The sequence below is a fragment of the Sceloporus occidentalis genome, unplaced genomic scaffold, assembly GCF_023333645.1.
Source record: "Sceloporus occidentalis isolate IW3139 unplaced genomic scaffold, rSceOcc1.0.p SCAF_6, whole genome shotgun sequence".
In the NCBI taxonomy this organism is placed as follows: domain Eukaryota; kingdom Metazoa; phylum Chordata; class Lepidosauria; order Squamata; family Phrynosomatidae; genus Sceloporus; species Sceloporus occidentalis.
In genome coordinates this window covers 100581485-100606581 of record NW_028316986.1, presented here as the reverse complement: position 1 = coordinate 100606581, position 25097 = coordinate 100581485, and the positions used below count along the sequence as shown (strand labels likewise).

General features: G+C 39.9%; 1 protein-coding gene and 1 long non-coding RNA gene across 3 annotated transcripts; one reads left to right on the top strand and one right to left on the bottom strand.

The window, feature by feature from the left end:
* Positions 1 to 34: 34 nt before the first annotated feature.
* On the bottom strand, positions 35 to 24715 carry LOC149311169 (Golgi-associated PDZ and coiled-coil motif-containing protein-like). 2 transcript variants are annotated; one of them, XM_089530508.1, is made up of 9 exons: positions 24300 to 24715; positions 14054 to 14218; positions 12830 to 12853; positions 8259 to 8434; positions 6993 to 7158; positions 4761 to 4856; positions 4252 to 4416; positions 3351 to 3531; positions 35 to 2552 (listed from the first exon to the last, which is right to left on the bottom strand). In XM_089530508.1, exons 1-9 carry the CDS (start codon positions 24633 to 24635, stop codon positions 2449 to 2451), a joined length of 1413 nt encoding a protein of 470 aa, XP_089386634.1. In that variant the 5' UTR covers positions 24636 to 24715; the 3' UTR covers positions 35 to 2448. The 2 variants fall into 2 exon arrangements, with proteins under 2 accessions (XP_089386634.1, XP_089386635.1); XM_089530509.1 differs by lacking the exon at positions 12830 to 12853 and having other exon boundaries at positions 24300 to 24714.
* On the top strand, positions 15641 to 22252 carry LOC149311170 (uncharacterized). The gene is made up of 3 exons (XR_016281759.1): positions 15641 to 15807; positions 16696 to 16794; positions 21745 to 22252. It is a non-coding gene; the product is annotated as an uncharacterized LOC149311170 (long non-coding RNA).
* Positions 24716 to 25097: the final 382 nt, after the last annotated feature.

Here is a 25097-nt window from a genome sequence, read left to right as displayed (position 1 = left end):
GTTTCAAATATTTGGCTTTCCTCAGAAACAGTACTACGGTTTGAATTATTTTAATATACAGTATTAAAAGAACAGCTATAAAAATGTACTGCAAATGAAATACAGTTCCATGAGCATATGAGCAGAATGACAGACAAAATTATTTTATGAGCAACAGTTAAAAGAATTTATAAATAGCAAAATATTTGCATAAAGTATTTACATTTTAAAGATTTCTCTATAAACATATATATATATATATATATATATATATATATATATATATATATATATAAGTGCACCTAGAAGAGACAAGTTTAACTGTGCTCAACAACACATTTTTAAATATTGGACATTAGGCTAACTGATATTACACTAAAAGTATTTCACTGTCCATGTATGTACATTCTATAGAAAAAAACACTTACAAAGTTTCATTTTACATTATTTCCACTCTCAAAATACATCTTTACATGTTATAGTTTAACAGCCTGCAGAACAGTGAATGGAGAGCAGGCATTCCATGCTTTATCCTAAAACAACAAAAGCTATTACATGGTTTTTAATTGTTTGTATATAGAGAGTGCGCATTATATTAAGATACATATGTATATATATACACACACAAACATACACATACATAACAATTGAAGAACATACCCAGGACAACCACGTTAATATCAGTGTATTCTAAAAAAAAAATACCTTGGGTCTTCAGCTGTGGTATTTGCAACATTTGAGGCTTTTCTTTTTTTAAAAAAAAAGTTATTTTGTTAAAGTACTAGGTCTATTGTAACAAATTTGTTGCCTGATCTGGCACGGTAACATGTGTCAAGTTACAGGACACACATTTCCCTCTCTCACTTATTCAGGGCAAATTCATGTGACTCTCTTAATGTAGCACAGTGTGGGCTGCTGACAACAAACCTGGTTGTTATTGCTAACCCACAGTGAGAGAATTTCCCCCCATAACGGTTATAATGGCACAGAGTTTCAGCAGTCAACAGGATCCTAACACGGGACAGAAAAATGTTGATACAAACTGGAGGTTCTCTATGGTACTCCATGTGGTCAGTCACTTTTTATCACTGCAGTGATAATGTGGGCAGTCATTTTAATGTTGTCTTATCACACTACCAGAAATCTCCAAAAAGCTGATGGAACAGTGGCATGATAAATCCTGTGCTAAAGCAATGACATGACAACTTGGCCACAGGTTCAGGCTATAACATGTGTGCAATAGCTTTCTCCTGTCCTCCCATGCTTGGGAGTCATGTCTCCTCTTACAAAGAGGTTAATAAAATGCCTGAATTGTATTCTTCATGCCTATAAAGAGTATCTCAAAAACTAAGAAATAATTGAGAAAGACACTTCTACTCCAATGCACAGTAATCCCTGCAATCACTCTTAATGTGAATTGGTCATGTGTGAAACTGAGTACACCATGTTCTCAAGGAGCCAAATTTTTGCATGTTGTCAGAATGACATTGGAACTAAAGTCTACTGAGCTCCTTCACACAACCATTGGGTGGGCATTGCAAATCATGCATACATTGAGGTTAGGCATCTGAATCAACCCTAACTCAGCTCAGACAGAATGATACCCACTCAACAATATCAATTGTATGTTAGCCTCATACCAAAGTCAAGGGCAGACTTAATTTGCCAGCAGGCAAATTTTACACTTATTTTGTATTTTAATATTAATATTCTGTTTTAATACTTTTAAAGAATATTTCAAATCCAGCACTGATTGGCAACAAACTTTAAAAGAGGAAATAACAGAGGAGGATGAATGGCATGTAATCCCATGAATAAACAAATCATTAAATCCTAATTCAGAGATTTAACTAATATGTAACTAAGGTTTTGTGTGCATATGTTTATTTTTGTATATTGTGGTAATCCAGAATATATACTTTGTATACTGTGGCAATCCAAAATATTTTTTGTAGATTGTAACAATCCAGAATAATATTTTTGCCAGTCAGATTTTTAAAAGATGTACTTCAAATTAGCTAGCTAACTGAGGAATATGACTGAGAAATCATACCTTCTTCATAAATAAGGAAGCAAATGGATGTGATGTTTTGTTTTTGCTATCTATCAGAGGAACAAGTGTTATAAGTTCTTCTGCATCATTCTAGTACCTTTTACCATAGACACGATCCAAAATTAAAGAAATGCCTTTGGGGGTAAAAACATGCTTTGGTGCTTACAGTTCATGGATATTAATTTGACATGCAACTTCTTAGAAAACTGGGAAATTTATACATTTATATTTGCTCATAATGAAGCCCTGAGTTAACCAGAAGAATAGGGTTGTTGTTTTTTTCAGGCAACAATACAGTTTCCCTTTATCTTTTAACAGTCCTTTAAAACCTTCTGTGGCATTTATTACATAGAATAGATTATATAACCCATCCTGTGGAAAGGATAAATCCCATGATGATTTAGGGGCTGCGATATTTAGGCTAAACTCTCAGCAGATTTAGATACAGTCTCTTCAGTGTCAACAGAATTTCCTAGGTCTCCATTTTCATGACCATCAATATTTGCTTTCTTATCAAACACTGCAAAGGAGAGAGAAAATGCTTAACACATTGTAGAATCTTAAGATTTATAAAGTATATTTCTGCTCACAAAGAAAAAAAACATGAAGGGACTATGACATAGGTATACCCATATCTGCTCTTGCAGAGGCTTTTCCTCTCTAGCAAGACCTTTCAATTGACAAAGTAACATCCCATGCAAATTACAGAATCAACAAATAGTGCTAATGCCTATGCTTAAGCATTCCCATGGGTAGGAGTGAAGAGTGAGGAAGGAGAAAGATTTAGCACATTTGGTATAAATTTAAATAACCTTCATCTATCTTGAACACATTTAATCACACCAGAAAAGCAATGGCCCACAAAAAAAAAAAATGAGATAAGAAGAACCTGCTTCCAACACAGAATAAAACAAATATCTTTATCATCTGTCAAGCTACATCAATCCAGTTTCAAGACAGGAATTTGAGACAAAATAGTGAGACACAACATAAAACAAAAGCCTGAATCTATCATCCTGTCTCTAATTATCTGAGCCACTGCAATAGCCAAGGGACACATATGTTTGCATTGTTTGTGAGCTGTCTTGGGTTACTAGGAGATACTAGGAGAAAGACAGCATATAAATGTAATAAATAAATCAATAAGCAGGTAAGCAACCTTGGCTTTTGTAACTCTGGGGCGGCACAACTATTTTACATTTTATGATAACACATTTATTTAAAAAGCTGTGCAGAATGGGAGTAGCTAAGTTTATTTTACAAAGACTGTAAAAATTGTTACCTGAATTTTACCTTCATTATCTTTCTAAGGCCTTACCTTGTAATGATTTGACATCTCCACTTCCATCTTTTCGACTGGAAACAGAATTTCCACTTTCCTCCAATTCATCAAGATATAAACGATAGCGGTGCCCACTCTCATCCTCGTATTCTACATTTTCATCATCTGAGTCTACTTCTGGAGCAACATACACAACTTCAAATTCAATTTCCCCTCTCTAAAGAATGAAAGTTAAAAGAATGAAAGTTATGCTGCTTATAAGTATGGACAATCCAACAAGAAAATCAATATAAAGTAATGATATAGTGCAATCTATTTACACCAGTCTAAAACCAGGCAAGTGGGTAAATGAATGCTAAATTCTCATTTGCCACAAAGATCAGGGGAAGTCACTCAAAAGTAGCCTAACAGGAGCTCTCTTCATGTCTGTCATTCTGCAACTCATTCCACTTCTCATCCACAGCCTCCCCTTTTTTGTTGTTTAATAATAATTAAGGATCAAGAACAATAAACACAGAACACTATACAAAATGTGTAATCGAATAGTACCAAATATTCCTAACAGGAAAGAAAAGATGGAGCAAATAATAAGGTATATAATACAAGCCTGTATATCATATTCATTCATACAATCTCTAATGGAATCAAAACATTTGGAAGGAATATGTTTTGAACATTTTAAACCAAGGTCTGGAATGCACGAACTTTAGTTTGTTCTTGCTTTGAAAGCTTTCTGGATGTGACTGGTGTAAGTGAATTTTATACAACAGGCAATAAAAATAATTACAGGAGATTCCAAGTGAAGCTTACAATAACTGAGAACATCTAATGATGTGCTGAAGTAGATACATTCTTCAGACACAGCTGCAACAATGAATAGGGAAAAAGTCACCAGGTGCTTACACAATAGTCTAAAATTAATAAATACAACAATCACCTGCTGAGAAAGAATAGTGACAGCTTCTTTATGCTTGGCATCTCTCAGATTAACTCCATTTACAGCTAGAATAGCATCTCCAACATGCAGACCTCCACATCGATCAGCAGGCTGACCAGGATGAATTTCAGAGATAAGGATGGGAACGCCATGCTCCTTTCCACCCTATTGTAACAACATTTAACAAGACAGAAACTTCAGAAATTAAAGAGCACCATACAGCCTAACAAAACATATGTTTTTCAAATAAATTTTTTAAAATGGTAGTTTAAAAATACTACTATCCAACAAACATGGTGATAAGGAATTTCCAGTTCAATGAGTTCTATGCACAGCACAGTCTGTAGAGTGTTTATGGCATTTTCATAGTTATAATGAAAAGCTAATACTCTTTCAGTGACTACTGTAAAAAAACAAAGATAATATTGGACAGTACAATATACAAGAATTTCTGAAGAAGATATAAACATTCAGTTAATAGAAAGAAAAAAATAAAAGTAAAATATTACGGTAATTGAAATGCCAAGTCCTTCATGCTCTTCTTTAACCAAGAGAACTTTTCTGATTGGGCCAACACCTTGACTCTTCTTTAATGAATCTGGATTCTAGTTTTTAAAAAATTAAACATGATTATTAAAAGAAATTACACAAGGTCATCAAGAAAATCACAGGATAGCAAGCAAGATTAACTATTATCTCAGACCTTTCTTACAAATCTTGAAACTACCCCTAGCTGCCATTATTCCATACAAAAGTGTGTAAGATATAGTGCACCCTTAGTATCTGCTGGGGTTTGGTTTCATGACTCACCCACCCTGTGGATACCAAAATCTGTATATGATCAAGTCCCACTGTATACAATGGGGTGTAAAACTTAACTAAAATGGCAAACTCAAGGTTTTCTTTTTGGAATTTTATTTTTGTGTGTAAGTATTTTTGAAGCATGGTTGGCTGAAGCTATGGATACAGAATCTGTGGATAAACAGGGCTGACTGTATTGTCATCAGTAAAAAGAAATTACTGTAGATATTAGCTTTTTATCAGTATCTATAGCTATATCCAAACAGCCTTTGCACTAGCAAAGTTGGCATTTCATTGGCTACCAGGGTTTCGTGCCAAGTAGACCTAAACAGGTTCTGAGAAGTCTGAAATAAGTCACCTTTCAGATGCAATTAGAGAACCTTCCACAGGTCCCTTGCCCATCTCTCCTGCCTACAGCAGCCTTGTACTGACACAGCAATGTGCACTGCAAGTTCCAGCGCTACAATTTTATTTGAACTGAATGTTTTGTATGCCATGTTGCCAGGACTGTCAAGATTTTGAGATAACAAATCAAATATAAAATGGGGTAGACATCTTTTATTCAAAACTTAAAGGGCTCTGTGAAGATGACAATAAGTGGGATTATCAGGCTAAAGACAGGGTGTAATAAACCACTTGCAGGATAAACAGGGGATGCTAGTACTCAAGTATGTGAAATGAGAACATAGCTGATACTGAACGTGGCCCATGTTGAAGAGAGAACAAAACTTACTCTGAACTTTCAGAGATGTTGATGTTGAATATCAAAAGCCACACACCTTTCAATACTAGATAAATTTAACTAAATCATTATTATGGATTTCTCCCAAGATGGGGCCCTCTAAGTACACTCCAAGACAAAATGTCTACATTAGTCCCAAAGATTCAAATGGGTACAATTTGTACAACCTCAACATTTCAGAAGGTCAGCCCTTGGATGTTGTGCTGTGCACCGGAACAAAGAAAGAGATGATGCTTTATGCTAATTATGGCAATTTCTTAAACATAATTTCATCTATAATGAAAGGAATTCCTTTTCTGAAAAACTGCTCTGAGACAAAACAAGAACAACACTCAATGGAACAGCCAATACAGGTATATCTCAATTAACCAAGTAGATGTGTTCTGGAGTATTACTTATTTAATAGAAAATTTGGTACCAGAGCCAGATACAACATGGAATAAATAGGGATACATTCCTATACCACACACACACACACACACACACACACACACACAAAATAGTACTTCATTTTACTTCAATAGTAATTCATTTTTCAGGAATTTTCAAAATCAAAACTAATAATATGTGTGAAATGAAACAACCAGGTCAAGTAACCCTTGCATAGGTAACAAAAACATTTAAATCTTCCAGGACTACCTGAAGGCTTCTTCCATACATACATACATACATATTTCATAAGCCTCCCCTTTTGTTATGATTTTCACTTTGGTAGACATTCTTCTAGATCTATGCTCTTTTTAACATGCTGGAAGGAACAGATAAGGCAGGCTTATCTGTGTTCTCCCTTTTCTCTGTTTTGCTATTCAAACATGTTCAATCAGGGATTCTGGAGGCAACTGCTGTTTAACTTGCCTGTTGGATGCAGATACACAAGGCTAAAATTGGATAGAGTAGAATCGCACACGTTCTCAACTCAAACTTTGTTCATTGCATTGTTTACTGAGGACATGCTGTTGCACACCAGTCTGTATCTGTCCCACCTCCAGCCCATTCTCCCAATGTCAATGCTGCTTTAAAAAATTGCACCCAGAAAGAAGTTGAAAAGTAAAAAAAACAAAGAGGGGAGAGGAGCTGCAGAGGCTTAAAAAGATTTCTTAAAAAGAAGCTTCTTCATCAGAGGCTATGTTAACTGAGATATGCCTGTATGACTCTGTACAGTAGAAATAATATGCTATTAAATGCCAAGCAAACTTACATGCCCTGGAGGTGCTTGCATGGGTCGCTTTAAGTCATTGCGACCACGACATGCCCTGATCACAGTTTTGTGCCGGTGCAGATGGATTTCAGCTTCTAGCTGGTTCCAGAGTTTATCATGAGCAGGTCCTTTCATATCTCTTCCTAATAACTGAATTTGCTGAACTCTATGTAGTGAGAAAAGAATATGTTACATACAGGTTGATCTGTTCAATTCATCTTTTAGCATGCCAGTCCTATATTCTTAAATCCTCTAAAGAGGTGGTCATGTGGCTGAAGTTACTATGAAGCAAAAGCAGGGAGAATAAAATGGAGTGTCTTAGGTTGGGAGAAAGAGGCAGTCAGAGGCCACCCTTTTCTTCCCCGGATGGAGGCCACGGCAGACAAACATTGAGGCCTCTGCGAGGTCTAAAAGGAACCCGCTCCCAGTGGGTAGTTTTTGTGCCGCGCGTGCTGCCATTAACACACTAACATACAACGATTATGCCCATGCAACACTGTTTGGTCACTATGCCATGCCACACGGATGTCATTGTTGTGCACCCCATATGGACAGGCGTGTGCAATTATGGAGCTCGCACGTCGATAGTAGGGCTGGGCACATGCAGACGCCCAGCCCTACAGAACCCTATTTTTGGCCCCAGGTTGGCGCTAAGCACCAGTCTGTACTGAGTCTTACTCCACTCCTCCCCAAACAGATTCTGCACAAGCTCCATTCTTATCCTCTCCCATTACTGCCACTTTTCAGAGCAGCTTAAAACTGTACAGATAAGGATTCCTGTATTATAGCTTCCCAATGTCCCAGACATTGCTCAAATATATCAGGAAGCAAGGCATGACGTGACTCCTATGCAACAATTATGACTCAAATTCCACTGCAGATGTTGGGTTTCTTTTTAAAACTAATACATAGACTAATAATTAATTTATTTCTTATGTGCCTCTCCCCAAGGCTCAAAGCAGGGTCCAACATAGATTAAAGCACATAAAACCATTCAAACACATTGAGGTCCAAAACACACTGCAGAAATAATCCAATTTGAGACCACTTTAGCTGCCCTGTCTCAGTGCTGGGGAATCTTGGGAATTGTAGTTTACTGTGGCAGCAGAGCTGGCAGAAAAGGATAAATGTCTCACAAAACTAGTTCCCAGAATTCCCTAGCATTGAGCCAGGGCAGTTAAAGCAGTCTCAAACTGGACTAATTCTGCAGTGGGTTTTGGACCTACGTGTTTACATACATGCACACAGGACAAATTAAAATCACACCTTCCTGCCAATTCTTTATCCAAATATTTGGCCGCGAGTCTTGCTCCATATACTTCAGCCTGGAGCACAGCTATATGTCGACGAAGTGCCTCATTTTCTTTTCTAAGCAGCTTCACCTCAGCTTCAAGCTGAGCTTCTTTCACTTTTTCTTTTTTGTTGGCTTCAAGTTCTCTCTCCTGAAAAATGAAAGATCCTAGCTGTTTAGTCATAAGTTAAACATTCCTACTATGTAGACTTGAAGATTGCAAGCACATCAATAAAGCTTTAACTTCACAGAAGAAAAATCAATGACATACAACTATAGCCTTACACTATTTGTGCCTCATTTGACTACTTAGTAGAGATTCCTATCTAAGAAAGATTGATTTATAAAATAGCACACTGCAAGTGAAAAGAAACATATGCAAGCTCAGGAAGTATATACTTATCAGGCTAAATGCCCACATATCTCTCTGCATTATAAGATAATTTGACTGCAAGTCTCAAAAGCTATTTATCCCACCCGCAAAAAAATCTATTACCTGTACATAATGATTAAATGTGAAAGTATTTCAGTGACCAAGCAGTCAATTGAAAATATGGCATGACATGAAAAGTAATGTAAATTAAAGCACCAAGCAACAGACTGATTTAAAAACATGAATGAAAAACAGGAATTTTTCAAAAAGGTATAACAAACATTTTAAATCTACCAATCAAATTAAGTATCACATCTGTTCTTTTTACAGATGTTCTATAAACATAAAAAAGCAATATCCCATATTGTTGGCTCACGATTACACTTCAAGATTCTAAGCTCTATTGCCTATTTTGGAAGTTCTAAATTTAGAATGACTGGAGAGTACAATGTTTTTGACAACCATTTTAAGCCTCAAAAGGGCACAAGGCAGTACTGAGTTACAGGCCTGGAACTGTATACAGGTACATCTATAGCAGGGATGGAGAAAGTTCATCCCATGGGCCCCAATGCTGTTTTGAATGCCACCAGAGCCCACGTGTTTTTATTTGTTACATTCAAGTTCCTGCACTCCCTCTAGTTTTGTCATGGGGGAGAGAGGCTGTTTCAAATCCAAAACAGGCCTATTTTGTCAACCAGGAAGTTAACTTGGGCCCCATTCCCACTGATGCATTTGTCCTGGATGGAATTGGGCAGATTTGGTTCCCCTTCTCCCAAATCTCTCCGGAAACGAGTGCCCACTATTTTTTGGGGTAATTTACCCCTCTGAAGTTCACATTTGCGGTACTGGTTTAAAACTGAGCCTCCTTTCTTGTCAATCAAATTCACTTCTGCTTTTGTCAGAGGTGACATCTCCTGCTACCATTGACCAACAGAATGGGGGCTTTCCCCCCTCCTTTAAAAAAAAAACTGGCGGCAGCATTCACATACTTTGTCAACTAGTTCGCATATTCTGTGCTCGCATAATCTGCCAACTTGTGTGTGTACATGCATGTGTTGTGTGCCTTCAGGTCGTGAACTTCCCTCCCCGCTTTAACTCTTTGTCTGGCTCTTTGCTATGGAATTCTAGGAGTTGGATTTTGTTTGCTTGCTTTTGTGTGATGCTTCAAATGGAGAAGCTTTGGGGGTTCCCTCCTGGAGAGAAGGAGGAGAGTCTTGAGCATCCCTGCCATCCCCGCCTCCTTCGAGCTGACGGCACAGGAGTCCCACCGGACATGACGCCAGAGGCCCCCCGCAGAAACAGCCAGACCCACACCGCCGGGCCACGAGCCTCCTATCCCTATCCCTCTCACTCTCTGCCCTGGTCCCCTCCTTCCCTTCCTTCTCTCTTTTCCCTCTGTTTTGCCCTCCTCCTTCCCTCTCTTTCTCACTGCTTATCCCTCCTTCCTTCTCTTTCCCTCTTTCCGTGTTCTCCTTCCCCCTCTCTTTCCCTTCTTTCCTCTTCTCTCCCTTGTCCCACCTTTCCTTCCTTTTCCCCTCTCTCTCCTTCTCTCCCCTTCACTTCATCTGCACGTGTGTGTGTCAAGCCACCCCATAAAGGTGCAACTTGGGGGCTGGAAAGGAGGCAGGATACATTGCAATGCAAAGACTTCTGCCTGCTGATCTGTTTGTCTGTCTGCATATCCATCCCTCCCCTCCTTCCCTCCCTCCTTCTTTCCCCCCTCACACACTCCTTCCTTCCCTCACTGCAGATGCAGAGAGAAAAGTAACCTATACTCAATCCCTCCTTCTCTCTTATTCGCATCCTCTGCTTTCTCTCCCACAAACATAGCACAAAGCATTCACATTGTATCCATATATATCCACACTCACATTCTATCCATATATGTATCCATCGTTTGCGTAATCTGTCAAAAATAGAATGGAGGAAAAAAAGGGGGGGGAGCCGCTTGCAAAGTGACTGGTGAGAGAGGAGGCATGTTCCGCCCTCTGCCCTCCCTCTGACCTAAATCCCTCCCCTGAACTTGACACTATCATGATCAGGGACAAGTTCATATTGATGGAACGTTTCCCCCCCCAAAACATACAGCTTTTACTCCGCTTTCAAAAGACCTGCATCAAGGGGCATTTTGCCCCTGAATGGGTGAGGAATCCTCAATTTTGCTTGTGAAAGGATCGGGGCCAATATGAACTTCCTATGGTTAATCCAGGTTCTGATCCACGGTAAAAGATAGTCTGAATGGCCCCTTGAAGTTCTTAGTAGAAGAAAAGGCTTCTCATGGACCGAAAAGAACCAGGGTGGGGACAGCTATTCTTTTGGGTCCATGAGAAGCCTTTTCTTCTACTAAGAACTTCAAGGGTCCAAAGGGGCACAGAAGAAAGTATTTCCCATTTTAGTGGGAAAGGTTTTTAAAAACCAGGGACTATAGTATCGGTGGACACAGTGGTTAAAGAGCCCTGGTGGCGCAGTGGTTAAATGCCTGTACTGCAGCCACTCACTCAAAACCATAAGGTTGCGAGTTCAAGACTAGCAAAAGGGCTCAAGCTTGACTCAGGCTTGAGCCCTTCCGAGGTTGCTAAAATGAGTACCCAGATTGTTGGGGGCAAATGAGCTTACAGTTGTAAATCGCTTAGACACTGCTTAGGCCGTATGAAGTGGTATATAAATGAAGCTTGTTTATTTTGTAGTGCTGGCTTACATTCCATAGTCCCACAAGAGGCCAATATGCTCCTCCAGTGTGGACAAAAGGCCTCTTGGTTGCTGCTCAGCCAACTGTGCTCAGTTGCTGCTTCCAGGGTGACCAGGTGCAAATTAGAAGCTTCTCCCTAAGGAGGAACTCTCAATCCTTCAGTGGGGCAGAGAAAGATGCAGCTAGTGCATACGTTGGGGGTTTACAGAGGCAACATGCTCTGGACTGGAGACTGGTGTGGGCTGGGAAAGGGAGAGATTTTGCTACCTCTTCTCTCAGCCTGTCTGATGAAAGAAAGAAGCAGCAGCAGTGCAACGCCAATCTACTAACCAAGTCCCTGGAAAGCTCACAAAACTTAAGGAGAGTCCCAAATTTGAAACCCCCTTTTTGCCACCACTTCTCCTCCGCCACCATGTGCTTTAACACTTTGTTCAAGTCTGTCCCAAAATGGTGCTGCTTTGAGCCACAGAAGTGATGCCCTGTGCCCAAGCGTCACAAGAGTTTCCCATCTGCCACTACTAGTGAAAGATGCCAGTAAGGGAGTGAGCTCACATGGGCAGGCAAAGAGCAGGAGACAGCACCACACAAAATGATCAGCGAGGCTGTGTGGTGGTTTTTTCAAGATACTGAAAAGGTGTTTCATACAATCCTCATCTCCACCGTGACCCTAAAGGCTGCTGGTTCCCCTTGTCTCTTTTGCAAACTAATACTTTGACTAAAGGACCCTGCCACCCCCTTTTTTGCCTCACCGCCCCCTACTGGCCCACTTTCCCCTCATCGTCCCCCTGGAACTTCCACTGCCCCCAGGGGAGACATACCACCCACTTTGGGAATCACTGTTTTAATACATTCAAAGCCAAAGTATACAACAGTGCAAGTGGTTTAAAGCATGCAGCCAATAAAGGCCATCAAGGAAGAAATGCCTCCTAAAATATCATACCATCAAATGACAATTATCAGTTCAGTCAAGTTCTACACATCATATTATATACAGATAGGAATGCTTACAACATTCTAGGTATTGGACACAATCTAGATTGATTTTTGTTTGTTTTTTAGAATTCATTGCACTTTTGGCTGCTGACCAATTGACTGGTATGTCATATCACAACTACTTTGTTTAAAGATTATGTGCCCCTGCAAGTTAGCAATTTGTATCTTTGAATTGTGATTACAGTTTTTAGCAACCTTTCATGTTCAGACTAAATTCCAATTGCCACTTCAAAAAAAAAAAAAAAAAAAAACCCAACAAGTTAACAATAGCAATCAATACCAGCAACGCAGACATGCATGTTGTGTGGAAAAAAGCATCAAATCTAAAAGCAGCACTGAGCAGACAAAATATATGGCTAAGAAACTGTAAAAGCCAAAGAATCTAGCTAAAATCCACTAGCACTAAACACCCAGGTCAAAATGTGTAAGTCAACATAAACTACTGCACTGCTTTGAATTTAAACACAGATAAAGGCAGTCAGTGAACTTACCATGTCCTCCACAGAAGGGACAGACTTAAGATGAGAGAAAAAAGGTTTCATGATTAGAAACAGAGGTAAAGGAATTAAGTTGATAAAAGAAGGCCATACATTAGGTACTAAAGTAGTACAAATAATTCTAAAATTTGCCACACACAAGATCTAAGATGGCACATGACATCTTGGAATGTAACTTACTACTTACTTCATTAGGTATACAAAAGAGTACTATCAATAGATAAGTAGCAGAAAGCTGTTATCTAAATATCAAATAAGAAATGCAAAAATTATTCTCCACAAAAGACTTTCAGCAAAGGCAGTACAAGCCAACACATGTTTACTCAGAAATCATGCTATTATTTAGGATCACAACCTAGATGCAAGTAGAAAATTATCCATAAAATCTAGATATCAGGAAATCCTTCAAGATACAAGTGAAGATAGAGTGAAGATTTTGCTGCAGCTTCCCAGCAATTAAAAAAATAAGGGGAGGATAGGAGATAAACAGGTGTGTGTGGGGGTGGGGGGGGGGAGCCAGGAATCCCTGTGCCACTCCGATTTGATCAGAGAGGCAAGGGAGTTTGGAGCTTGCCTCTCATTCTGCTGCTCACTTCCTCAACCCTCAATGTTTGTCTCCAAGCCAACAAAGATGGGGTATCATAAAACATAGGCCTGTTACAGACTGCCAAAATAAAGCTGCTTCGGGTCTCTTTGGAGATATGCTGTTTAAATGATGCATGCACCCTAAGAATCCAGAAGCTGAACCAAAGCTGCCCTCCAGCGCTTAGGAATGGAGTGTGGCTTTGGCACAACCTCCAGACTCTTAGGACCCATACATCATTTAAATAGCATACCTCCAAAGAGACCCGAAGCAGCTTTATTTTGGCAGTCTGTAACAGGCCATAGTTACCTTTTGATGATCCAATCTAACTCCTCTAAAATTAGACATTATTCCTAATTAAATCAGACAAGACCATATATGTGTGTTTGCTTGCTTGCTTGCTTGCTTATTTATTTATTTATTTATTTTATATTTTGCCTTTCTCCCAATAGGAGACCCAATATATAGAGAAATACAGAAACACATACTGTATATTTAATCATCTTGTATTTCTTGGGCATCAGAATGGATAGATGAGTGGGGGGAAGCAGAGCACAGATGCAAATAAAATAAGTTTCAGTAAAAATTCTACTATAAAAATACATATTCCCTTTTAAAAACACCAAAACACTCACCAGTTTTGCCTTTATTGCACCTGAGTCAACATTCTGTCCAGTTTTGGCATGGAGCTGAAGCTGAATAGCATGAAGCTGTAGTAGCTGGTCATGCACCTCTTTTTCTAATACTGCTTTTTCAGCCCGTGTTTCAGTCAGTTCAGATTTCAGATCCACTAGCTGGGCCTGGAAAATACAATGTTGTTTATTAGTTTACATGGTTAAAATCTCTATCAAGCAAGTTAGCTTGAGAAGCACTGTTCTAACTGATGTAGTGGACCAGCATCCCCTGCCCCATGTGCACAGACTAGTACTACATTTGTGCCATACTATTACATTGTTTGCACAGTTTATTGGAAACTTATTGCAGACCAGCAGTTGATGATGGTTCATGCTCCAGGACTGGTCTGCAGGCTACCATTTTTAAAAGCACTGAGGTAGAGGAGGAAATTTGGACCATTATTACATTTTCTCTTGCTCAAATCTGCCCAAATGACCAGTATCCATCATGTATCTTCACAGCAAAGTATAAATATCAGTTGGCCCAAATAAAAATGATCATAAAGTACCTAAGGACTAATAGGGATGCCTCCAGAAGGTAGAGTCACAAAATCTATAAAGAGGCCTTTATAATTTGTGTACAATTTCCAATCCTAAACAGATTATATCTGTTAAGGGTACACAAATTACTATTAAGACAAATTACTGGTTGTGAACAATTTTACACATTTATTAGCACAGCTTCTGTATTTTGCCTTACTAATTCCACCCGGGGGGGGGGGGGAGTGTACACAGACTATAGACAAAGTAAACCATGCATGCTGCACCTTGATTTGTTTGAAATAAACAACCGCTCCTGGTTCTTTACTTGGCAACACCTGTTAGAATCCACATTAAGTGAGCAATAAACTGAGGAAGTAAAATGACTCCACCCTTTTACCACTATGACTGTGTGACATAAGAAATTAAAATGGGAAACTTATGGCCTTCTGGATAGTTGTTGAACTGCAATTCCCAGCACACCTAACCGCTGGCTAGACTGGCTAGGGCTGGTGGGATCTGTGATCCAACAAAATCATATCAGGCCTCTGATATAAATGGTCAAAGGACAATTACTACATGCAAGCGAATTTGGTAAAGGTAAAGGTTTCTCCTTTGGTGTGATTGCCTAGTTGTGTTCAACTGTCGGAGGGGTAGTGCCCATCTGTTACTAAACCAAGGAGCCAGCATTGTCAAAGACAACTCCATAGTCATGTGCCCAGCATGTCTAAATGCCAGGGTGCATGGAATACTGTTATCTATTTATCTACTTGCATTTTTACATGCTTTCCAACTGTTAGGTTGGCAGAAGCTGGGACTAATGATGGGAACTCACTCCTTTACATGGCGCCTGGGCCCTGGACTGCTGACCTGGAGACCTTGCAGTTGTCAGAGTCAATGTCTTAATCACTGAGTAAGTGCACCACAATTTAGACAGTATGAAAGAAACAAGCCTACTGAAACACCATGTTTGGGACAACTTATGGGAAACATTAGCAGAAGTACATAAAGTGAAAAAGAAAAGAAGAAAAGAATGGTTATGTTAACATTCCAAACCAGTTTGGCCAATCATATTCTAACAGTTAGCAGAGTAGAATCAGAACAGGTTGTGGACAGTTAATTTTGTCATAGCCTCTCTCATCAGATAACCTGCCACAGCAATGAAAGATTTCTCACAAACAATTAACTTTCCTCTCCATATGTAAACTGCTTGATCTCAGGGTCCTTGATATTACGTAAGTCTCAATATTCAACTCAATATAAGAGGCATAAGAAATATATGATCTGTATCATAGGCTCTCTTCTTTTTAACACGGCTGACAAGTCAACTCAGTTTATAAAATAGTCTCCTAAACTTTTATGGATTACAGTTTTCATAACTTTCCAGTTTCAATCAAATTTTCTAAGACAGTAAGTTATAGAAACTCAAAGACGTTTCCCTTTTGCTTATTTTACTGGTATAACAAACCATAAAAAGGAAAAAGAGAAAGGAGGAATCCAGCAGCACCTTTAAGACTAATTTATCTGTTTTAGCATAAGAAATGGGTATCAATCCCATTTCATTCTGATAGAGTAATATTAAAGCCACGATTTTTTAATAGTTACACAAGGAAGTTCATGCTAAATTAGATTCGAATCTTAAAGGTCCTGCAAGATTTCCCTCTCCTTTTTTTCCTTTTTATGCTGTAACCCAACTATTGGTTTGAAAACTGGAACGTCAAATTACACTTTACTATGTTTTTAAGAAAGACTGAAAATACATACTGAACTTTATTGTAACTTCTTACTAGCATTTCAGCTACTTCTAAAGGGGATAGGTAGAAAGACTAACCTCCAGATAGACTGGGAAATGGTAAAGTGGGCCACAAAATGTATACAGTTTACTATCACAAGGACACATAAGGCCTGCCACAGACTAAACAATGGCAATATGCTAAGATTTATTGTCACTATTCCTTTTATACTTCACCTATAACAATTTAGCAGACACTCCTTGAACTACAAACAAGAATGACAGAGCAGGAATTGCTGTTATAATTTCCATCTTCCAGAACCACACAGCCTAACTATGTGATTAGCTAGCAGGAAGTCAAAATGCTAACTTATCTCTTTCAATGATTTAGCAGGATTTATTTCCTTTGAGCCAAAGATGAAAAAGGACTGCCAGCTGTTGACAATTTAGAAAACGTCTATATGCTTCATTGCAGAAATTGAGAGGGAAGGTAATTATTTATTTTGAAACTGCATTTCCTGTCAAAAAGGAATTATTATGTCTTTCAATTTAAATGTCTCCAGAAACACATGGACTGTCAGAATTGTTACATAGCCTTTTAAACAGCAATGAGCCTCTGAAAACAAGGAAATAGGCTTAATTGTTATTTGATTTCTGGGGGGTGGGTGTTGGTGTTCACTGCACTCAAGACTATACATCAGCACTGATCTAATACTGGAAGATTTCGCTAAAGCCAATTTTAAAGTACATTTTCAAGGCAACTTTAAACTTTTCAGAAAGCCTTAGTCTAGAACATAAATCTTTTAATTCTCATTATTTCCCACATATCAATATCGTCCAACCAGTTGGTGCCTTGCCAGTATTTACTATACTTCTGGGTGAACTGTTGACTTTAAAACCAACAGAGTGAAAAATTATGCCCAATGCTATAATTCCAAATAGATTAAGCAGTAAAAGATAGCACTGAATTTCTACAGCCATGCTTAAATTAACTACTGAAAATGGTTGATACACCATATACTCCTGAACTCCTCACTCTGACTGACAGGCAACTCATGAACAAAATCTTGTTGTCATATACAAATTATCACTGTACCCATCTTGCCTTTCCAATGCTGCAGACGAAGCAGAAATTCCCAAGCCACAACACTGAAGTTAAAAGAAGAACTTTATTTTCACACAGGTCTTCCAAAAAAATAAAAATAAATGAAAAATAGCTTCTTATTGCATTGTTCCCTTTGCCACCATAACTTTTCAAGGCTCATAAAGGTGAAGTGCCATTACAGAAAGGATGTACTGGATCAAAATCTGACTTGCCACCAAAGACAAAAATCCACAGAAGGATCTCTGAGGACGACATTGTCCTCTCTATGCAATTATGAGGAGCAAATGATCTTCAACAATTGTTCTGAGCATCCCCATGACAATAAATTCTGCACAATAAAAATGCTTTAGAAACAAATAGCAATATACTTAGAAAACCACACCACACTGTAAGGACAAATCTCAAAATAATTTTAAAACCATGTCAACATGAAAAGGCCTTGACATCAGTAAAGCACACAAAACACTAGCAATGCAGAAACTTTGCAGAAAATTGAGAGATTATTTTTGATAAAGTATCAATTTCTCACATAAATGTAAATTTATTTTGAAATTTCAGCAACAGAATAACTGCAAAGCAGCTCATCTCTCCTCAGTAATTGTGTCATCTAAAAGAAATCTCACCATTTTCTTATGGGTGTAATTTTTTCAAAATCTCTCTGGCATAAAATTTAATTTGATGCATATTAGAGCAATTAACCTAATTCCACAGATGCAGGATCTAAACTAACCATTACTATCCAAGAAAGAGATGTTAGGGTTCTGATTAATAATTCACTAAGAATGTAATTTCAATATGGAAAGACAGGGGGAAAGGCAGCATTTCTCTCCAAGATTTATTAAGAAACTCAGAAACTGAGAATAAAATGATCTGCATCAGAAAAGCTTCTGTATGAGAAAAGACTAACGTGCACAAAGATAGTACCATGGCTAATAACATCCCATAATACTACAAATCATGGCCGTTTAGTCTGCATCTGCACTTCAGAAATAATCCAGACTGATACAACTTTAACTGTCATGGTTCAATGCTAAGGAATTCTGGGAATTGTTTGTTGTGGCATCAGAGCTCTCTGACATAGAAGGCTAAATGCCTCACAAAACTAGTTCTCATAATTCCATAGCACTGAACCACAGCAGTTAAAGTGGTTTCAACCTGGATTATTTGCAGTAAGGATGCAGCCCTGATGATGTTCTACAGCAGCACATTCAGGATAATGAAAAGAACTTACCTCTTAATATAACACATGATTTGTCTTATAGAATTTAGAAGATTCAGTTGCAGCCACCAGGTTAAAAGATGATTTCAAGGGAAACCAAAATTATGAAGAATAGAATTAATGGCCAAGAAGAACAATAGTTAAACAATCACACACATGTTAACTCTGCTTTTCAAATGTTGGGTATAAAGAGAATTACAAGGCATGTTCTAGAATTCACTCTCCATTATTGTGGGAGAGTGCCCACCCCTGTTGGGCAAAGCTGTTACCCCAGATAAAGTGAGATACTGTCAAAACTGACCTGCACTACAAAACAGAGTCTGCACTACAGGAAAAGTCCATCAAGGTTATGCAATGTCATCTCCCACAAGGTTCCCTACCACTGCTTATATTCTTGCTGAAGAATCTAAAAAAAGCCCTGGAGCTCCTTAGATGTTTTGGGAACAGATTTTTAAACTTGCGTGTATGTTAAAAGATAGTAATCCAAGGCCAGTCCAGACAACTGTATGAAATAACTGTACAGTGAATATATCTGTAGCAGGACAGTAAACCATCTTTCCTACAGGCAACATCCTACTGTTTGTGTATCACTTTTCCCCAGCACCCAAAATGCAGTGCTTCTCAATAGGGAGAATAGTTTTTCCAGTTTGACCACCCTTTGAATAGCAGCTGAGTATGTTCAGTACAATCTATCAACAATCTAAGCTATGCGGACAATACCATACTGCTAGCAGAAAACAACATAAACTTGGAACAACTACTAAGGACGGTTAAGAAAGAAAGTGCAAAAGCAGGCTTACTGCTGAACATAAAGAAAACAAAAATAATGACCATGCAGGAACTACATAAATTCAACCTTGACAATGAGGAAATGTAGTAAAAGATTTCCCCTATCATTTCGGCCAAACATTGATCAGAACAGAGACTGCAGCCAAGAAATCAGAAGAAGACTAGGAATGGGGAGGGCAGCTATGAAAGAACTAGAAAAGATCCTAAGCAAGAAGTAAAAAAATACAACTAAACACTAAAGATAGAATCATACAAGCCACTGTATTTCCCATTACCATGAACGGATGTGATTGCTGAACAGTGAAGGAAGCAGACAAGAAGAAAATAAACTCATTTGAGATGTGGTGCTGGAGAAGAGTGCTAAGGATACCACAGACAGCCAAAAAGCAATGTAACAACAACAACAATAAATGGGTCCTTGAACAGATCAAACCTGAAATCTTCTTGGAAACCAAGATGATCAAATTGAGGCTGTCATACTTTGGCCACATCATGAAAAGGAATGATTCATTAGAAAAGACAATAATGCTTGGGAAGGTAGAAGGCAGAAGAATGAAAGGGAGGACACATGTTAGATGGACAGACTCAATCAGGGAGGTCACAGACATGAATTTACAGGACAGCAGCAAGGCAGTGGAGGACAGGGTTTTTGGGGGGAGATTTCTCATCTACAGGATCTTCATGAGTTGGGGTCGATTCAAGGGCAGCTAACAACAACAACAAGTACAGTATATCAGTCACCAATCCCATCTGCCCTTCCTATCCTTTGACAGGTATATTCACAACACCAATAAAATCCTGGAGTGTTCATGTTGTCCTAACAAAATATGCACACCAACAAACCTACCATTTTACTCCATCAGCACATTTCACACATGTTTTGGCTTAAATTCAATTTTCAAGATCAATTCTCAGAACACTATTGTTGTTGTTTAAAAAAAGTCAGTCTCTTCTCTGCATTACTTGAGCACACTCCCCCCTCCACATTTCATTTTGAAAGTGCTGAACAGAATCCAATTCTGTAATAAGAGTAACCCATTTTGTGTGAAAGAGATGCCTCTCCTCTTTTGCCAGACATACTCTACAGCATCCCCAGATCTTTGCTAGTTTGACTGGCAGTACTTAAAATGGCATATTCTTATATCAAAGGACAATGCCAGGTTAGATGCACATGTAGTTTAATGGCATAAGGCAACTTTCTATCTGCAGTTATTTATTTTAATTATATAATAATAATAATAATTTGTTTTATTTATATACTGCTATTCCAAAGATCATAGCGATGAACAGCAAGTAAGCTAATTAGCAGGTAAGCTAATTTGCCCCCAACAGTCTGGGTACTCATTTTAGCGACCTCAGAAGGATGCAAGCCTGAGTCAAGCTTGGGCCCTTTTGCTGGTCTTGAACTCGCAACCTTCTGGTTTTGAGTAAATGGCTGCAGTACAGGCATTTAACCACTGCGCCACCAGGGCTCCACCTTCCTCCAAAATTAGAACCTAGGTGGTTCACAAAAGATACTTAAAAACAATAAAACAGTACAATTTTAGAACACAATTAAAGCACCACATTAACATAACAAGTCAAAAATGGAGAATCCTTAAAAATATAAAACCCATTAAAAACATACCAAAGCCAACACCCCAACAAGAAGCCTCCCTGGGTGCAATTACGTATTAAAAAGCCTGTTTAAAAAGAAAAGTTTTTTGCCTGCCCTCAAAAGGAGAGCAGGGGGGACCAGCCTAGCCTCCCTCAAAAAGGAGTTCCAGACAGTGGGAGCAGCCGCTGAGAAGGCTCTCTCTCATGTCCTCACCAAGCCAGCCTGTGATGGTGGCAGGCCCAAGAGAAAACCTTCCCCTGAAGATCTTAGTGTTCTGGCACGTTATTAAGAGGAGATTTGGGCCTGATACAGACGGCACAGAAGCGCCATCCTCGGACCAAAAATAGGGCTGTGGAGTGCACAGCAACCGCACGCTCCCCAGCCCTAGTTTGCATGGACAGCCGTCCATACACGCAGCACACTGTCGTCAGGCGTGTGCCGCGTCCAAATGGACTGGCACGCGCCTGACCTCACTATGATGCTGCACTCGGCCCCTTTCTCCTTTTCATGGCTGGCGTGGCCATGTAGAGCTCCGTTTTGTGACGTTGAAAGCACATACACAACTATGGATCACATTTCTGTATATAGCTCCTTAAACATTAGTTTGCGTGTAAATTAGGATTAGAAACTGGAAGGAGTTGCTGTCCTATCACCTAGCCTCAACCTCTTATTCTTAATTAATAATCTTCTCAGATGCCCTAAGACAGATGCACTTTTATTTTTCCTGTAGAGATTTGGAAACGTTCTTCTGGTGAAAGACGAAGACTGACTATCTGAAGAAATAAAACCGTCTACCAACTTTCCATTTTGGCACAATCCTTTCTCTGAAAGAAACTGTCCGCACCACAGTAGTATCCTAGAACTGTGTGGCATTAGAACTTCAAAGTGCCATTCACTTACACAACCTCTGCAACAGCCACTAAATAACTGGAATCAACCTGATACCATTTTTCCAGTATGTTGATACCCATGCCTACAACTATTTATTATCGCTGCATTTTAACTATTTTATGCTTGTTATTTTTAACTGCCCTCTTGTCCATAATCTTACTCATACTGTGGACTTAGTAACATGATCTTGTGATATCAGTATAACAGATACATTTCTGTTTGAATACACTTTCCCACCTAACAGAATACAGAATATATTGAATTTACTGTAATAGTATTGGGTATTTTCTAGATTACCAGGATAATTAATGTGTAGCACTGATCGTTTTAGAATGCATATAGCCAGAAAAGAAGTGTCACAATAAAACAATAGTTTTTCAACATTCTTTTGGATGCATCTTTTTTTTTTAAAGGCAGGCAGTTTTACTCTGTGCATGAACAGAAAACCTAACCCAGAATTCACACTTAAACTGTGTTGCTAATATCACCATTCCAAAATGACGTCAGCATTAGGGTGCCTCAAGATTATGTATGAAGCATATGTATCCCAATTGATACTACAAGTGTTATTGATTTAAAAGTATTACTATCATGTTAAGTTATGAACTAGAACACACTGAAGTATCTCTGTCCATATGTGTGAGAGATTGAAAAAAAGCCATTATTTTCACTAGATGCTGAAACCCAGAATGCTCTATAGCACTCTACATTATATAACCTTATGTATACTTAGCTCTGTAGCAAACGTGTTAAGAAATCCAGTTAGTGAATTGCAAAGATGCATATTAGGGCATGAACAAGCGTGTCCCAATGTGCATCAGCACTCCCTAACCAGCGTCCCATTGTGCATCGGCCTCTTTGATGGCTCCTCTATTTAATAATGTCACGGCAGCCCTTGCTGAATAATGGATATTGTAAAACTGCTCTATTCTGTTTTCTGCAGACATAAATCCACCCATGAAGACCTAAGCCCCTGAATTCTCACCTACATTAGGTACTAAATATAAAAACTCAAATAGCACAAAACTGTAAATATTTACACAACATTACAATGTATGAATACATTAGATTGCATGCATGACAATTATAAATTTTATTACAATCAGAATACTTATTTGATTTTCCCTAGTCTATCTTTATACTTATTTTTCCCTTCAGAATATGTGTTGATTTCTGTATTGTCTGCACACAGTCCTCCAATCTGGTTCCCTCTGGATGCTTTGGTTATTGGAATATATCACCAGTTTGCAATGACCTGTGGTGATGTTCTCCAAGGATAACACAAGTAGTACATACTCGACTATAAGTCGACCTCATGTATAAGTCGAGGACAGGTTTGGGGGCCAAAATTATGGATTTTGCCATGACCTGTGGATGTCGAGGGTAAAACTTGTAAGCTCTTTCAATGTGTGTATGTGTGCATATGGCAAGAGAGACTAATGGAGGCTGTTTGTTTCAATGTTGGTTTCAGCTGGCCAGTGTGGGCAGAAGAGGGTCTCTGTTTGTTTATTTAAAAGCAATTAATCACTCAGACTTTCTGCTTGCTGCAAGAGAAAAAGAAACTATCTTTAATTGCGTGGGAAAATGTGAAAGAGCTGCTACCAAACTGCATACATGGCCTCTTATGCAGCATGGGATATTTGCTCTTTATGTTCACTACCCTCAATAGTACTCTGTAAGTGGCAACATGACAGAGCTGACGTTGCTTCCACCAATGCTTTATAAGGGAGCCCACAAAGCCATATCACATCACTTGCCAGGGCAAATTACTTCTCCATCTGGCACAATACTATCTGCTCTGATTAGCAGAGGTACTCCAGGACCTCAGGCAGAGACAAACTACGGTTTCCCCCCATCAACTGATACCTAATGCTTTCAACTGAAGATGCAAGGAAATGAACTGAGGATATTCTGCCCACAAAGGAAGAATCCCTCCCATGAATAAGGCAGAGGAGTCTAGGTTAATTGCAGATGACGGTGACTCAACATCACAAAGACGCTAAATCCAGGAGGGGGAGCCTGGCCTGGAACTTCTTATTATACATCAAAGCATGAAAAGAGAGTAGGAGACCTGTTTCTTTGTACCTAATATGTGTGTGTGTGTGTATGTATATATATATATATTAGTGTCTCCAGCTTTTAGAGGGGGTCGTGTCCTCCATTTTCTCTTCCAAGGTCCTCCATCCAGGGAGGCCAGGCGAGGTCCTCCTTTGCCAGAAGCCTGATAGGAGGACCATGGATGTAGGGCCTTGGAAGAGAAAATGGAGGAGACACTGGTGTATCACTCTAAGGCCCCGCTGGTGCAAAGGAGGCCCAGGCCTGGCCCTGAGGGCAGGCCCTTGGGGGAGAAGGGAAGGCCGGGGAGACGACTAGCGAGCCCAGGGGCTGCTTGACCTCGAGCTTGTGGTTGATCTGGGAGACGGTCTGGGCCTTGTGGCAGAGCTGGGCGAAGCAGGAGCTGAGGCTGGTCATCTTCTGCCTGCCCTCGTAGGTGATGTCCGCCTGGTCCGGGTCGATCTCGCCCAGCAGCAGGTCCACGTCCACGAAGGCCTTGTCGAACTCCTTCTCCAGCACCTCCAGCCACCGGAACATCGACAGGCCCCCGCCGCCGCCCCCGCCGCCGCCGCCGGGGGAGGAGGCCGAGGAGGAGGAGGAGGCCGAGGCCGCTGCCCCGCCGCCGCAGGCCCCGGAGCCTGGCCCCCCGCAGGAGCCCACCCCGACCCCCGACATGGCCGGCCAGAGAGCGAGAGAGAGAGCGACCCGACTCCGCCCCTCGGCACCGACTCTGGGCAAGAACCACCCAAGGAGGAGGAGGCGGCGGCGGCGTTGGCCTCCCTAGTGTCGAGGCCACGGCGCATGCGCACACAGCTGCCTCACTCCTGTCAGCCGACAGAGGGAAGCTAAACAGGAAGGGAGGGGGGAAAAGAACCCCAAGCGATATCTCGGCGTTCGGCTCGTTCCCCCTGCCACAACGGAGCCCCGCTTGCCAGACACTCCGAGTCATCGATCCGCTTTGGCCACAGGAGGCGCTATGGAGCACTTTGAGAAGGAAGTGGGGCCGAGACTCAGAATCATCGATCCCCTCGTAGTATCCGCTTTGGCCACAGGAGGCGCTGTGGCGCAGTGTTTGAAGTAACTGAAAGAAGAGAGGACGGCCTTGGCTTCGTGGCGGCGGCGCGAGGGCAGCGTTGG